The sequence below is a fragment of the Myotis yumanensis genome, unplaced genomic scaffold (assembly GCF_028538775.1).
Source record: "Myotis yumanensis isolate MYYU_CA2020_CCGP unplaced genomic scaffold, mMyoYum1.0.hap1 SCAF_9, whole genome shotgun sequence".
Classification (NCBI taxonomy): domain Eukaryota; kingdom Metazoa; phylum Chordata; class Mammalia; order Chiroptera; family Vespertilionidae; genus Myotis; species Myotis yumanensis.
Window position 1 is genome coordinate 55,751,181 of NW_027223760.1, and position 15,089 is coordinate 55,766,269.

The following is a 15,089-nucleotide window of genomic DNA, read 5'->3' on the forward strand; positions in this document are numbered from 1 at the left end:
GTCTAAATAAAATAATGCTAATTGAACTTTTGATTAAACAAATGTGCTTCCCTTTCTCTATCCTCCCTTATGGTAGATGAGCAAACCTCAGAATCTTCATAAGTATTTGCAAAGTCAGTTTGCATATCTCCATTTGAAGTGGTGAGTAATTCAAGAGTCCTATTTTTAGGGCTTTTCCTCTTGAGAGAATGAGAGAGTTAAACTGCTTCCAGTCAAGAGTAAGCATAAATTACATGGCATCACTCAAGATCAATTTACAACATTAATAATAGTTATATGATCTGTCATCATGTATTAGTGCTTGGCAAGAGAAAACTGGACTGGAAAATTAGGAAGGTTGAAGGTGAAGAATAAAATTCACTGGTTAACACACACAGGACCTGGGAACACAACCTATCAGGGAATCACTTCTACTTTCAAAGGCCTGAAAATCTGTAGCTTGAAATATTTTTGCATTTCTAAAGGAAAATCATTTCTAACTAGCAAGGGTGATAGAGAGAAAGAGGAATAAATTTGAGTCTACTTGAAGAAAACTGAACTTCCCCATAGAAGTATATTTTATCATTTCTGAATTATTTACATCAATTTTTAAACTCATTTTGAGGCCACTCCTATGCAATCACATATACTCAAGCATATATACATGACTCATGGGGAAACAAACTATTCTGACATACTAAAAACCTACTTTAAAGATCTGTGAAAACTCTCTTCTCATTCCTGAAAGATGTAAGCTATTAGATTGCCTTAGAAGCATATATGAATTCAGAATTTTTAGACTAGATATTTAGCAATGTTAAGCCACCAGAGGGCTCCCTGCTTTAACATGGTTCTATACATGCTAGTCCAGCAAGAACTGTTGATAAGAGGCAAAGGTAAGATTTAATATTTGTGATGGGGTTAAGTATTTGTTGTATCTGTGTTGAATTAAGAAGTATAAAGAGAAGACCTAGCTGGTTTGGCTCAGAGGGCAGAGCGTCGGCCTTCGGACTGAAGGGTTCAGGGGTCGATTCCGGTCAAGGGCACACACCTGGGTTATGGGCTCAATCCCCAGTAGGGGGCTTGCAGGAGGCAGCCAATCAATGATTCTCTCTCATCATTGATGTTTCTATCTCTCTCATCCTCTCCTTTCCTCTTTGAAACTGATTTAAAAAAAAAACATTTTAAAGAAAGGATAAAGAGAAGAATGAAGCAAAACCGAGTCCCTACTTGTGATGTTTAAAATATAACTTATTTTTCCATTATACAAAATTTAAACTTCCTCTGCTTTTCTAGTTTGAAAAATAAATGTACTGCAATCCTGCCTCATGAATCCCAATACACACCTTTAGTCTCTTTTAATAATCAATTTTTCTGTTCAAAGCTTAAATAATATATTTTTAAAATGAAGTTAACCAACTGATCAGTGTAACACAATGATTAATATTGGCAGAACTCAATGAAGGACAGCATTCATTGATTTGGTGCTTATGTCTCTGATTTCTTAAATTGTAACTTTAAATCTAAGAAATATTGGAAGAATGGAAGAAAAATACTTCAGCTGCCTTCAGTCTTCTCCCCTTTGAACCTTATGCTGCTTTATCCCTGTCAGTGTCCTCCTAATGGTTTTGGCAGATTCTTACAATCCCAATGAATAATGTACACAAAATGCCTGGGGTGACTTAGCTTACAGAGTTTTATTAACATTATTGTGACAATTTAAAATAACAGAATTACTGTCTGCTTCTCAATCTACCAAAACAAATTGACCAAACACATGACATATGTATCACAAATTAATCTGTTGAATCAATTAATTCTGACAAATTATATTCATTTTCATTTCAGTTATGTCTTTTTCTGTAATGTAGATTCTTAGGTTATGTGGTTTTCAATGGTAAATATAATCCTAGGCAAACTTACCTAAGCACAATTTTAGCAGAATGGTCAGACAATGGTACATTTTATCTCCCTATTTGTTTAATCTGTAAAAGGCCACATCATATGAAAAACTGGGCTAGCCTCAGGGGAAGAAGGAGGAAATATCAATGACTTAAGCAATGCAGATAACACCATCTTATGGGCAAATAGTAGCAATGATTTGAAATGACAGCTGATACAAATGAAAGAAGAAAGTACAAAAGCAGGACTGCATTTGGACATTAAGAAGACAAAATTTATACCCTAGCCGATTTGGCTCAGTGGATAGAACGTTGGCCTGCAGACCAAAGGGTCCCGGGTTTGATTCCTCTCAAGGGCAAATACCTTGGTTGCAGGCTCCTCCCTGGCCTGGGCCCTGGTTGGGGCTCTTTCAGGAGGCAACCAATTGAGGTGTCTCTCTCTCTCATTGATGTTTCTTTCTGTCTTTCCCTCTCTCTTTCACTCTCCCTAAAAATCAATGAAAACATATCCTTGGGTGAGGATTAACAAAAAGAAGAGGAAGAGGAAGAGGAGGAGGAGGAAGGAGAAGGAGAATGAGAAGGAGAAGGAGAGAAGGAGAAGGAGAAGACAAAATTTATGACTACAGAAGAAATATGCATCTTTAACATAGAAAATGAAGACATTAAAATTGTTCATGATTTTGCTTACGTTGATTCAGTCATCAATTCAAATGGAGACTGCAGTCAACAAATCAGGGGAGACATGGAAGGACAACAATGAAAGAATTGGGAAAGATCAAGAGCAATGGTGTGTCATTAGAGACCAAGGCTAAGATCATCCACACCTCATATTCTCAATTACTATGTACAGAGGCAAAGGTTGGACAGTAAAGAAGGTTGATAAGAAAAATGTACTCATGTGAAATGTGGTGTTGCAGGAGAGCTCTACAGATGCCCTGGACCTACAGAAACACGAACATGTGGATCCTAGAGAAAAGTAAATCTGAAACACTGTTGGAGGCAAAAATGACAAAATTGAAGCTGTCTCACATCATGAGAAGGCAAGGTTATTTGGAAAAGACAGTAATTCTGGGGGGAAATAGACGGCAGCAAAGAAAGAGGAAGATCAAATATGAGATGGTTTGGCTGCATACAGGAAGCCATAGGCGTGAGTCTACAGGAGCTGAGCAGGGCTATTGAAGACAGGATATTGTGGACATAACTCATTCATAGGGTTGCTAGCAACTGGAGCCCACTCAACAGCGTATAACACACACAGTTTTAGCAAACAGCAAAGGGAACGTTGTCCAGTTAATGCAAATGGCATCTTTACTCTTTTTTACTGTTTTTATGTTTTCTCCCTTCTTTTCTTCTTCTCATTAGATGCTACCAGTGGATATAATATCATTACATTTGAAATCATTTATTGTCATCCCTATCAATAAAGTAACTGCAACTAACTTTAATTTTAAGAGAAAATAATAAATGTGGAAAGCAAGCAAGAGTATATATTATCTTTCACTAAATAAGTGGTTCATTAATTATGATATAAGATCATTATTTTTATAGTTGGTATTAACATATTGTGGTTATAGACAACTCATTAAAAGGAGAGAATTGTGTACAAACTGAAATTATTTCCAAAGGCCAGAGGCAAGTTGTTTCATGCTTCTTACTCCCCAGAAAGCAATGCAGATGGAGAAAAAAATCTGAAGAAGGAAAACACAAAGAGGAAAAACAATTAAAATTAAATCGGTACTTTCATTCAACTGAGTTAAAAATATGGATAAAATAAACATAAACATTTTCGACAGTTAGGTAATTCAAATTGATTGTAGCAGTTGTTCACTGACAGAATTTAGCCAACCCAGCTAAAAACATGCTATGTGAAGACAGGAATGGAAGTAAGATGTTTTGTCTCTGTGACTTTTTCTTTTTTTATATATACTCACAAATCTGGGTCATTTATAGGGATGGAGCTATATAAGTCAGATACTGAATGAAACAGAAATTTCTTCTAGCACTTGGGCATAGCATTTATTGTATTGTAGTTAATGATCTCATTGTTTATATAGCTTAAGAAACTTTTGGAAAGGGAGAAATAAAAACATTAAAAACTAATTTCTTTCTAAGGCAATATGATCCAGCATTTTATGAACCTCACCCAACATGAATTAAATTATAAACACTGCTGCTGACTTACCTTCTCAATCTTTTGATCTTATCAGGTATAAAAATATAAATGCAAAATTCTTTTTGAAATAGAAGCTGTAACTAAGTCATAATAAGCATTTATGAGTTTATTAAGTTTATTCTTTACTTTCAAGTAATACCACATATTCCCATAAGTCATCAAAAATTAGCCAAATGAAATTCTTGATTTCTACTGATCCTAATAAAAATGACTATACAGTCATCCTTAGTAAGAATTCATGGTTGTGCCTTAACCCCGTGGTCGGCAAACTGCGGCTAGCGAGCCACATGCGGTTCTTTGGCTCCTTGAGTGTGGCTCTTCCTAAGCCTTAGGAGTACCCTAATTAAGTTAATAACAATGTACCTATCTATATAGTTTAAGTTTAAAAAATTTGGCTCTCAAAAGAAATTTCAATCATTATACTGTTGATATTTGGTTCTGTTGACTAATGAGTTTGCCGACCACTGCGGCCTAACCGGTTTTGCTCAGTGGTTAGAGCATCAGCCTGTGGACTCAAGAGTCCCAGGTACGATTCCGGTCAAGGGCATGTACCTTGGTTGCAGGCACATCCCCACTAGAGAGTGTGCAGGAGGCAGCTGATCGATGTTTCTCTCTCATCGATGTCTCTAACTCTCTATCCCTCTCCCTTCCTCTCTGTAAAAAATGAATAAAATATATATTTTTTTAAAAAGAATTCATGGTTGTAGAACTTTTCACAATGAATAATCAAAATGCCACAAGGAATGAATTTTACTTGAGGTAAAATCCAAGCACTAGTCATATTCTTTACATCATCAGATCTTTCCTAAGCTAACTCTTTCTCTTACAATTACATATGTACCAAAGCTATAGGATTGCTTATATGATCATCATTTTAGGTGTTACTAGTATGATAGTGTAAAAGAATGATGCCCAAACAGCAAGGTTAATGAAATAATTGTGTAAGAGTTTCCCCATCTTGTGTGTGTGTGTGTGTGTGTGTGTGCAAACTTCCTCTCTAAACTATTAAAATATGACCAGTTGCCTCTTCCCAGGAAGATCACTATTTCTGAAAGATCCATAAAATATACAAAGGAGCACATTTAAGTAATAAGATGGAGGCATGGGAAACCTTCTGGAGTGATGGACTGAAGTGAAGTCAAGGCCATTAACTGAGGCCAGCCATTAATTCACAGAAAAAACTCTGAACTGTGTTAATTTTTCTATTAAAGACTGAACATGGAAAACAACAACAAAAAGATCCTCCTAAACATTGATATTTAGATTTTATGGGTCAATTGTTCAGTTTCATGTGAACTGTCTTGTTCTTTCTAGAGGACCATTATCCTTTACATTCTAAAATCTGAGTGTTTTTCTTCAAATACATGCATTCCTTTCAGCCTATAACATCTACAATATGAAAAAAAATACCCAAAATAACATCAACAATTATATTGAAGCAGAAGTCAAGAATAATATTAACATTTTGGCGTTACCTCAGAAATCAAATACAATATATTTAAAGTCTGGTTTTGATTTTGTTTCTTTTGACTGTAATTCAAGAGAAATGACCTCATGGGATTCTTATGATGGTTCCAGGTAGAATAATACCAGGACTGAAGGGTATTTGTGAAAGGCCTTAGATTATGCAATGAATTACATTTGTCTATGATGATGGGTTAACATTGACAGAGAGATAGCTGAGAAGACAACTTTCAAGTGAGAGATAAATATGTAACATCAGGACAAATAGTTTAGTTTGTATCCATAATAATCCTTAAGCAATTAATGGGTACCTTGTGTTGTATAGGGTCCTGAAATCTGAAATATATTTGACAATAGGAGTTTTTATTGGTTTTGAATCTAATGCCTAGGATCATAATTATTAATAATTATTATTTCCATGAGTGAAGGTTGGGGAGAACAATTTCAGTGAAACCTCTAAAACTGTATGTAAAATCTTGTGAATATGTCATAATTCTTCCCTTCCTCAATTCCTACCCCTTAGATGATCCAGTTTCACCGGAGGTTCCAGAAATATTAATAACTTCTGATATAGCAAAAGAGTGAAAAAGATTACAATACCAGTTCATGCCTTTGTTGTTAATCAACCATTTTACAACTAAATCTTTTCCCTTTTGAAACTATAACCAATCTCTGGTGGGATAGCTCAGTTGGTTAGAATATCTTCGTGACACACCAAAGTTGTAGGTTTGATCCCCAGTCAGGGCACACAGAAGAATCAACCAATCAATTCATAAATAGGTGCAAGAACAAATCTCTCTCTCCCTCTCTCATAAATAAATAAATAAATATATAAATAAATAGGAAAAATAAACTGTAATCAAGTCCTATTTACTTAGGGAACATTCCTAACAAACACAAAGATCTTGTACTTTCCAATTTTATAAAATGCTTTTAGAGTCTTACCAAAAATTAAATATTGCACATTTTGCAGTTTCATTTCATTTATCTGTGTTGTTGTTGTTTTCTAGGCCCTTAGGTTTTATCCCTCAAAGTGATGAGGGGATAAAAGCTGATGAATCACAGCGTCAGATTCAGGTTCAAATTAATGTTTAGGCTAGGCATTGTCACAGGTACCTTTTACAAGATTGTGATGTTTAATTCTCATAAGAAACCATGAAGAATTGGTATCCAGTTTGCCGCTGAGGCAATGGGAACTCAGAATTTATGTGGTTTACCAAGAAATCACAAACTACAAAATTGCAGAGCTGAGATGATGTTTTTCATTTATTTAGTGTCCCTCCCCCCTCCCGTGCCCCCCCCCCCCCCCCCGAAAATCTAACTGCACATCCTTGGAAGTCAGGTCAATGAATATGAACATCAATAGTGAATTCATTTCCTCTTTTTTAGTCATCCCTGCACTTGCCTGGTGATTTTTGAGTCAGAAAATGCTAGGTTTCTGAGACCTTTTCACAATCAATATTTTAAGCATAAATGGAGTTCTTATATATAATGAAATCCAGATTGGCACAGGAGCATAGATATTACATGCAATGAATATGTCCTACTCAAAATATGTATAACCCTGAAATATTAACCCGGTTCCATTAGAAAATAAGTAGGAAAAAACCAGATTTACTTTTATATTTTTGAATATATGTCTCTGTGTGCACAATCTAAATACATTATTTTTATAAAATTTTAAGCTATAAAATTATTTAATGTGTATTCAATATAACCACTTGATTATAATAGTTATTCCATTTTAAATTTTCCCTCATCCAATCTTTCCCTTAATTTTCATATCAAGCTGTTATTTTAGCTCTTCATAGTTGATGATTAAATATATCACTTGAGATCCATTCATTAACACATGTCTCATTCAACTAATTGTTAAATGAAGATAGGAGAATTATTACTCACACTAGTAGCATAAGAAAAAATGGCAACCATAGTTTTTTGCCAAATTCTTCTCTAGTCTACAGATACTATGTTTCTGGATATGTATAAACTCAACAAACACTTATTTTAGCCTAAATCTGAGCAAGTCCCATGATTTTAACACCTGGACCCAAAATATGTCAAGCCCTCGTTGTGCTAACACATCATTAATGGCCCTCATCTTCAGGCTATTTCCTTGACTTCCTAGGGCCCTCGACTCTGTTGACTGAACTTTGGCCTGCACAGATGCTCTCCACGTTTCCTCCACCCCTTTCCGAAAAGTTCATCAATTGGCAGGTGGCTAATCTGAGTCACTAATCTACACTAAAACCCAGTGGGAACTGATGTATGATTCTGCTGGTCCTCCCCGTTAAAAAAAAAAAATGGCTCTATGTATGAGCAAGTCAGGCATCTCATCTTAAATGAAAGAGAAAGTATAAGAAAGTGTGCATGTAACCCCTCTTCAAACTGCTACCCTGTAAATTACAAAGTTATACCTATGTCCATATCCATCTCTCTTGGTTTAAATCCACCTACTGTATCTACACTAATAAAAGAGAAACATGGTAATTAGCATACGACCGCTACCCTTTTCATTGGCTAATCAGTGAGTATATGCAAATTAACTGTCAGCCAAGATGGCGGCTGGCAGCCATGCACTGAAGTGAGCAGGGAGGCTTGCTTGCTTCAGTGACTGTGGACTCCAACCTTCCCCGCCTCACTTGCCGGCCTCTCAGCTGCAACTCTAAGCAACTATGTACTATGTTGCAAATAAGAAGCTAAACAAAACCCCAGAAACCGGCTTTCAGTCAGCCCCAGACTGCAACATTGTATCGATGTTTTCAGCAGCGAGGCCTCAGAGCTAAAGCTGGCCCAGAATAAAAAAAAAAAAGAAAACAAGGAGCGGTTGGAAGCTTCAGTCACTCGCCAACCGGAAAACAGCCCTTAGCCCCTCACCCAGACTGGCCAGGCACCCCAGTGGGGACCCCCACCCTGATCCAGGACACCCTTCAGGGCAAACCAGCCAGCCCCTATCCATGCACCAGGCCTCTATCCTATATAGTAAAAGGGCAATATGCCTCCCGGAACCGGGATCAGCGGAGCAGCGAGGCTCCTGGCACCGGGATCAGCGTGACAAACCCCCTGATCGCCCTGTGGCTCTGTGTGTGACAGGGAGCGGTGCCCCAACTCCCTGATCAGCCCTGCTCTGTGCCTGATAGGGGGGAACTCCCCAATCCCCTGATCACCCTGCGGCTCTGTGTGTCACAGGGTGTGGCGCACCAACCCCCTGATCGGCCCTGCTCTGTGTGTGACAGGGGGCGGGGCCACAACCTCCCCATTGGCCCTGCCCTGAGTGTGACAGGGTGCAGTGCCCCAACCCCCTGATCCGCCCTGCTCTGTGCATGACGGGGCAGTGCCCCAACTCCTCAATCGGCCCTGCTCTGAGCCTGACCAGGGGCTGCACTTAGGGATTGTGCCTGCCCTCTGCCACCTGGGAGCAGGCCTAAGCCAGCAGGTCGTTATCTCCCGAGGGGTCCCAGACTGCGAGAGGGCACAGGCCGGGCTGGGGGACCCCCCTCCCCATCCCACCGAGTGCACAAATTGTTGTGCACCGGGCCTCTAGTATATTAATAAATGACCTGGCGAGCAAAGACAATTAAATATCACCTTGAGAAGTGGACAAATTTCCATTAGAACTAGCTAGCAACATCTCACTTCTCAAAGCATTTAACCATTGGCTAAACATGTGAAGAAAATGAAAGCTGTAATGTACCCTAAAGATAAATAAAATTTCTAAAAGAGTTCAAATTTATGTTTATTCCCAAACATGTATTTATTTTTACAAATATGTATTGACATAGAAAACAGTCACTGAGATGTAATATCTCATATAATTATATACCTATTCGTAGTGGTAATATAATTATAACTAACCTGTTCATTCAAATTTTTAAATCACTAAAATGTTGAATGAACAAGTTAGAGAAACTAAATCATTTTGTAAATAATGGGTAAAATTGCTTGCTAAATTCTATTTTGCCAAGGAAGAAACTTAAAATATTTTAAATGTAAAATAGAATTTTTGTGAAGATTTGAAACTTAATAACTTTCAAATAATTTTAAAAAATACATTACCATTTATGTGGCTGTGTCAATAATTCTCCTGGAATGAATATCTCTTTTTGTATCCCTAACAAATAATAAGCTGTCTATAAATAGAAGAGTAGATTTTTACCTAAAAAGTATTTCTCTGACATTGATGAAGTTCTTAAAATACCAGTTAATTGCATATTTAACACAACCATAACAGTAACAATTTTGATGGAAATACATTAAGCATACAGAAGCTTTTATGAAATTATTTGGAGAAAAAAAACCCAATTCATTCTTTTTTTTTTTTTTTTTTTTTTTTAAATATATATATTTTATTGATTTTTCACAGAGCGGAAGAGAGAGGGATAGAGAGTCAGAAACATCAATGAGAGAGGAACATCGATCAGCTGCCTCCTGCACACTCCCCACTGGGGATGTGCCAGCAAGCAAGGCACATGCCCTTGACCAGAATCGAACCCGGGACCCTTGAGTCCGCAGGCTGACGCTCTATCTGCTGAGCCAAACCGGCTAGGGCTCATTCTTAAATATACTTTTAAACATAATATACTGTGTATTTTTGAGGTGACCATTATCTGTTGTACAGATAAGAGCTTAATCAGAGATCAAACTTGAATTGTTAGAAAATATCTCTATTTCCTATTAATGCAAGAGAACAAATGAACACAAACAGAATTAGAGTAGAAATTGAACTCAAATGTACTGAAGGTTCTTTTGAAATGAAAACATTAGGAAGGTATTAGGTAATGATCGACCCCCCCCCCCCCCAGCCCCAGAACTTTCTAAGAATACAATTTGACATATGCCAACTCAAAAGAAATAGAGAATTATTCTTCCAATTATCCTATATATGACTAAAATACTGACATGCACATACAGACAAACAAACAGCAGGGTTAAAAGAAAGAACTTAGACTTAGAGACACTGCACCTCTTACTGGGAAGTTTTGTGTCTTCTCTCTCTGTTTATTTCTATACCCTATTCAAGATCAGATACAATTACAGCTGTTTTATATGTGGTCTTATAAATATTTATTACTATTTAGACTTCAAATAAAACATTATTATTTTATATTAGTTCTAAAAATATATATATATATTAAAGTTTTTCATTAAGGAAAAACAACATAAAAAGAAAGTTCATGTGAATACTTATGTGATAACAATGCCTTATTGGAAAAGAATATATACTTTCCTTAATCACTAAATATTTTCAAATATGAATTTTTAAACAAGATAATATACTAAACATACCACAGTCATATTATTTTTTAAACAAAATAAACACAAATTAAAATTAGAACAAAGTTTTAAAGTAATTTGGCTGAACTCTGAAACCGGAAAACTCAGATATTCACTATTTTACTACTACTAGAGGCAAAAGACCTTTATAATTTTAGTGACAAAAATATAGTAAGTTGCTCTGGCTGGTTTGGCTCAGTGGATAGAGCATCGGCCTGCGGACCGAAGGGTCCCGGGTTCGATTCTGGTCAAGGGCACATGTCCGGGGATGTGGGCTCGGTCCCCAGTGGGGGGCATGGAGGAGGCAGCCAATCAATGATTCTCTCTCATCATTGATGTTTCTCTCTCTCTCTCTCTCCCTCTCCCTTTCTCTCTGAAATCAATAAAAATATATTAAAAAATATATAGTAAGTTAATTTAAACACATAAAAAACCCCAGAAACTTTGCTGCAACCACTGTTTCAGTTTCTCAGAAATGAATACATCTTATTATTTACAATGATTTATTCACTTCTAAAATTCTAAGCTGCTCAAGAAGGTGTGTAACCTTTTCAATAATACTCCTATAGAATATCCTATTGTTTGTCCATACCACATTTGCACTATCACAATAACATTTGAAAAGAAGAAATATTATTAGTAAGAACATTTGCAATCACTTAGAGGTCTCCAAAATCTACCTACAATTCAGCAAAGACCGTTGGCATGAATTAGCTACTGTGCATGCAAACACATCTGGTGGAAATTGTATAAACCATAATTAGCATTGAATGAAAATAGATGCTACATTTCTCAAAAACATCTGTGGATTTTTCATCTTTAAATTCAAATTTATGAATAAAGTATCTTTATAGATATACAACATTACAATGATATATCTTACATTTATATAAATTTCCTGGGAAATTTCTAAATATTCTAATCACATGCTTTCTATATCCAGGCTTCCTTCTTCTTGTTTTTCAAGATTATTATTACTATTACTAGAGGCCCGGTGCATGAATTCATGCATGGGTGGGGTCCCTCGGCCTGGCTGGTGATCGGCGCTGGCCACTGAGGGTGGGGGAGAGGCTGCAGGAGGTTCAGATGGGGGTGATTGGGGCTGGCTAGCTGGGAGGAGGGGCCATGGAGGTTGGCTGGCCAGCTGGGGGGAGGGGCTGTGGGAGCACACTGACCACCAGGGGGCAGCTCTTGCGTTGATCATCTGCCCTCTGGTGGTCAGTGAATGTCATAGCAACCGATCAACTGGTAGTTCTGGTCATTCAGTCATAATGGTCACTTAGGCATATATACACACACACACACACACATACACACACACACACACCACACACACACACACACACACACACTAGGGGCCCAGTGCATGAAAATTCATGCACTGGAGGGGGTGTTCCCTCAGCCTGGCCTGCCCCCTCTCACGGTCTGGTCGTTCTCAGGGGCAGGAGGTGAACTGGCGATCAGGGGAAGGCGATGCCCCCATCACACCTCTGCTGCTGCCACTGTCAGCAGTGCAAGCCTCAGCCGGCCCTGGTTACCTGAGCCTTGAACGGCCCTGGGTGGCTGGGCAGCCACCATCCGAGACTTGCCTGCACCTTGGGCCAGCTCTGGGCGGCTGGGGGACTCTGGAAGCAGGCGCACTGGCGGGGCTGAGGGGACTGGGCGTCACCATCTTGTGGCTGTGGGCACCATCATCTTTGAGGGCGTGGCAGTCAATTAGCATATTCCTTCCTTATTGGCTGTGGGCACTGCCTTATTTGCAACAGCATGAGGGTCAATTAGCATATTCCCTCTTTATTAGATAGGATAGATTATTTTAGTTTGCAGTTTGTTATAAGGACAAGTGTAAAGAATGCCCAACTTACCACAACTAACAGAAAAATTAGAGACAATTAAAGTTGATAAGACATGGTATATATCTATGGGATGATTAAAATACATGCCTTTTCAAAACTAAAACCTAACTTTATATTTTTCTAATCATTCAAATTCTTAATGCTATAGGAGACTAAGAACTTTTAGAACTTTTTTCTTGAACTACAGGGGAGAAAACAATATGAAAATATGGAGAGAAGGTTGCAATAAGGTCAAATTAATAAAGGACCAAATATCACTTGTTCAGAATGAATGTTATGGTGACTGTTGACCATACTGTTGGGAAAAATTTTAAGAAAGGTGTACTTCGTGGGAAAAAAATCTTTTTATACTCATACTCTTCCTCTTGTACTCACCATGGACCCTCAAAGTCTTTCCTTTTTATAGATGTCAGAAGGAAAAAGAAATAAGGACTATTAAATTTTTTAAGGAAAGTCTATTTTAGTTTTTATAAATCTGGGAATAAAGCAGAGTAAAAAACAATAAGAAGGCACTCAATGAACATTACCTACTTTGACTCTGCTGAGACTTTTGTGTGTACTAAAATTAGTGATGGTCTAACCATTGAAAATAACCTGACCCCTTGACTTAAAAACTATGACTGCATTTTTTTTGAAGTACAGGAGAGTTTAGTAAATTTTAAATCCATTAATTATTTTTTTAACTTTCATATTTCTGCAAATAAGTTCTATCACTAGAAATATTTCATTTAATTTACCTCTGTATGCCTAGCTTTACCACAAATTTGTTTCCCTCATATTTAGCATGTTTTGAAACTAAAAAATTTTGAATAAATGTTGTTAGATTAATTATGGCTCTGAAGTATCCTAACAGAACTCTTTGTAATGGTGAAAGACATGATATTTAACCCAAAATTAAAATACTACACCATTCTAAACCCCTTTTATATTTGATTATTAAAATTTGAAGCATTTACATTATAAAATAAGAGCTTTGTTTCAACAAGAATTACCAAGAAAACCATTCAGTCCTACTCTACCAAAATGCCATCACAAGAGCAATCGTGATTTTCACTGTATCCTAGGTAGTAAGAGCAGGCTTCTGGCATCTCCCTCACAAAATAATCAAGATCCTAGGCCATTTCACATGGATTATAATTTTTAACACTTGATATACAAAAATGTATATATGGAAGAGCATGTTTATAAATGGAGAATATCATTCAATACTGCTAATCCTGGTCTTTTAGTGTGTTGTTAAAAAATTATTTTTACATGCCTACTATTTAGGGAACAAAACAAGTCTCTTAAAAAATGGGTTCATTTTTAGGGGGAAAATGCCATGTTTACAGAAATAACAGTGATGTCTGGTTTTAAAAACAGGACAGTATATCTTGGAAACATATGTTTTGAACAGATTCTTTTGTATTGTTTTTGCTTGTGTCAAAGAGATCATTACAGCCCCAGTAAGTACCTCCAAGAGTAGGCTAAATAGAAGGCCAACAGCCCACGTATGGCTTGCAGCTTGAGGGATTTCTTTCAATGTTCTGCCAGATATGGGAACAACCAAAAGGTTTCTCACGTAAGTCCTAAGTCATAAACTGCATCCTACCAGGCCAGCCATGCCAGAACTAGACCCAAGGGTATTCAGAGACCTGGCTGGTGGGAAAACAATGACTGCTTCCCAAGGAAGCTGCAGCTGCTTTCCTGAGAGACACCCCAGATGCCTGAATTTCCCTTTTCTTTCCATTTCTGACTACCTGTTCTGGCAACAGTTCCAACAAAGGGGGAGAAAGGCAGCAGAACCCAGCTGTTTTCAATAAACCTTGGCAATGTAGGTACTGATTACATAAACACTGCAAACATTCAAGGAGCATATTTTCTAGCTTTTCAGCTATAAGAAAGGTGTGAGCCTGTACCAACACCCTATATCTCCTCCACTCCAAATAATGACAACTATGATGATCATGATGATGATGCAGAAGATAATGATAATAACAATAATAATGGCTTTAATATGAATACAAAGATTAGTAAAGGAAACATGATATAATGCATTGCTAGGAAAGAGCTCAAATTATACAAAGAGAATTGGAAAGATATGAAACTTCCACATTTTAGGAACAAGAATATATATTTTTTCCTTTATGGAAGGAGATAAAAATGTACACTTAACTTACTTGATGTTTTATTTTTCCCACAACCAGGCAAAAAAACAATCAGATGTTGCATTATCCATCTGCATTAAAGTAAATTTTCCTTTTCATTCACATATATTTGAAAATACTATTTTAAACTTAATACAGGTAAATTATCCAAAAAAGTATTTTAATGACATATTACATAAGGTTCTCTGTTTATATTAATATCAGGTCCATAAAAATAGAAAAGATGTTACATTCTAATTAAGATTAATTTTCCCTGTTTAAAAATCTATCTATCTATATCTTTATCTATATCTAC

The 15,089-nt window shown here is 37.0% G+C and overlaps 1 protein-coding gene across 1 annotated transcript in view; it reads right to left on the minus strand.

Annotated features, from left to right (window-relative positions):
- Positions 1-1,657: 1,657 nt before the first annotated feature.
- Positions 1,658-15,089, minus strand: part of AGMO (alkylglycerol monooxygenase) — a 273,361-nt gene continuing 259,929 nt past the window's right edge. The window contains exon 13 of the mRNA XM_070425136.1: positions 1,658-3,568. Coding sequence (XP_070281237.1) covers positions 3,494-3,568 — 75 coding nt within the window. The 3' untranslated portion in view covers positions 1,658-3,493. The remainder of the gene's footprint in view (positions 3,569-15,089) is intronic.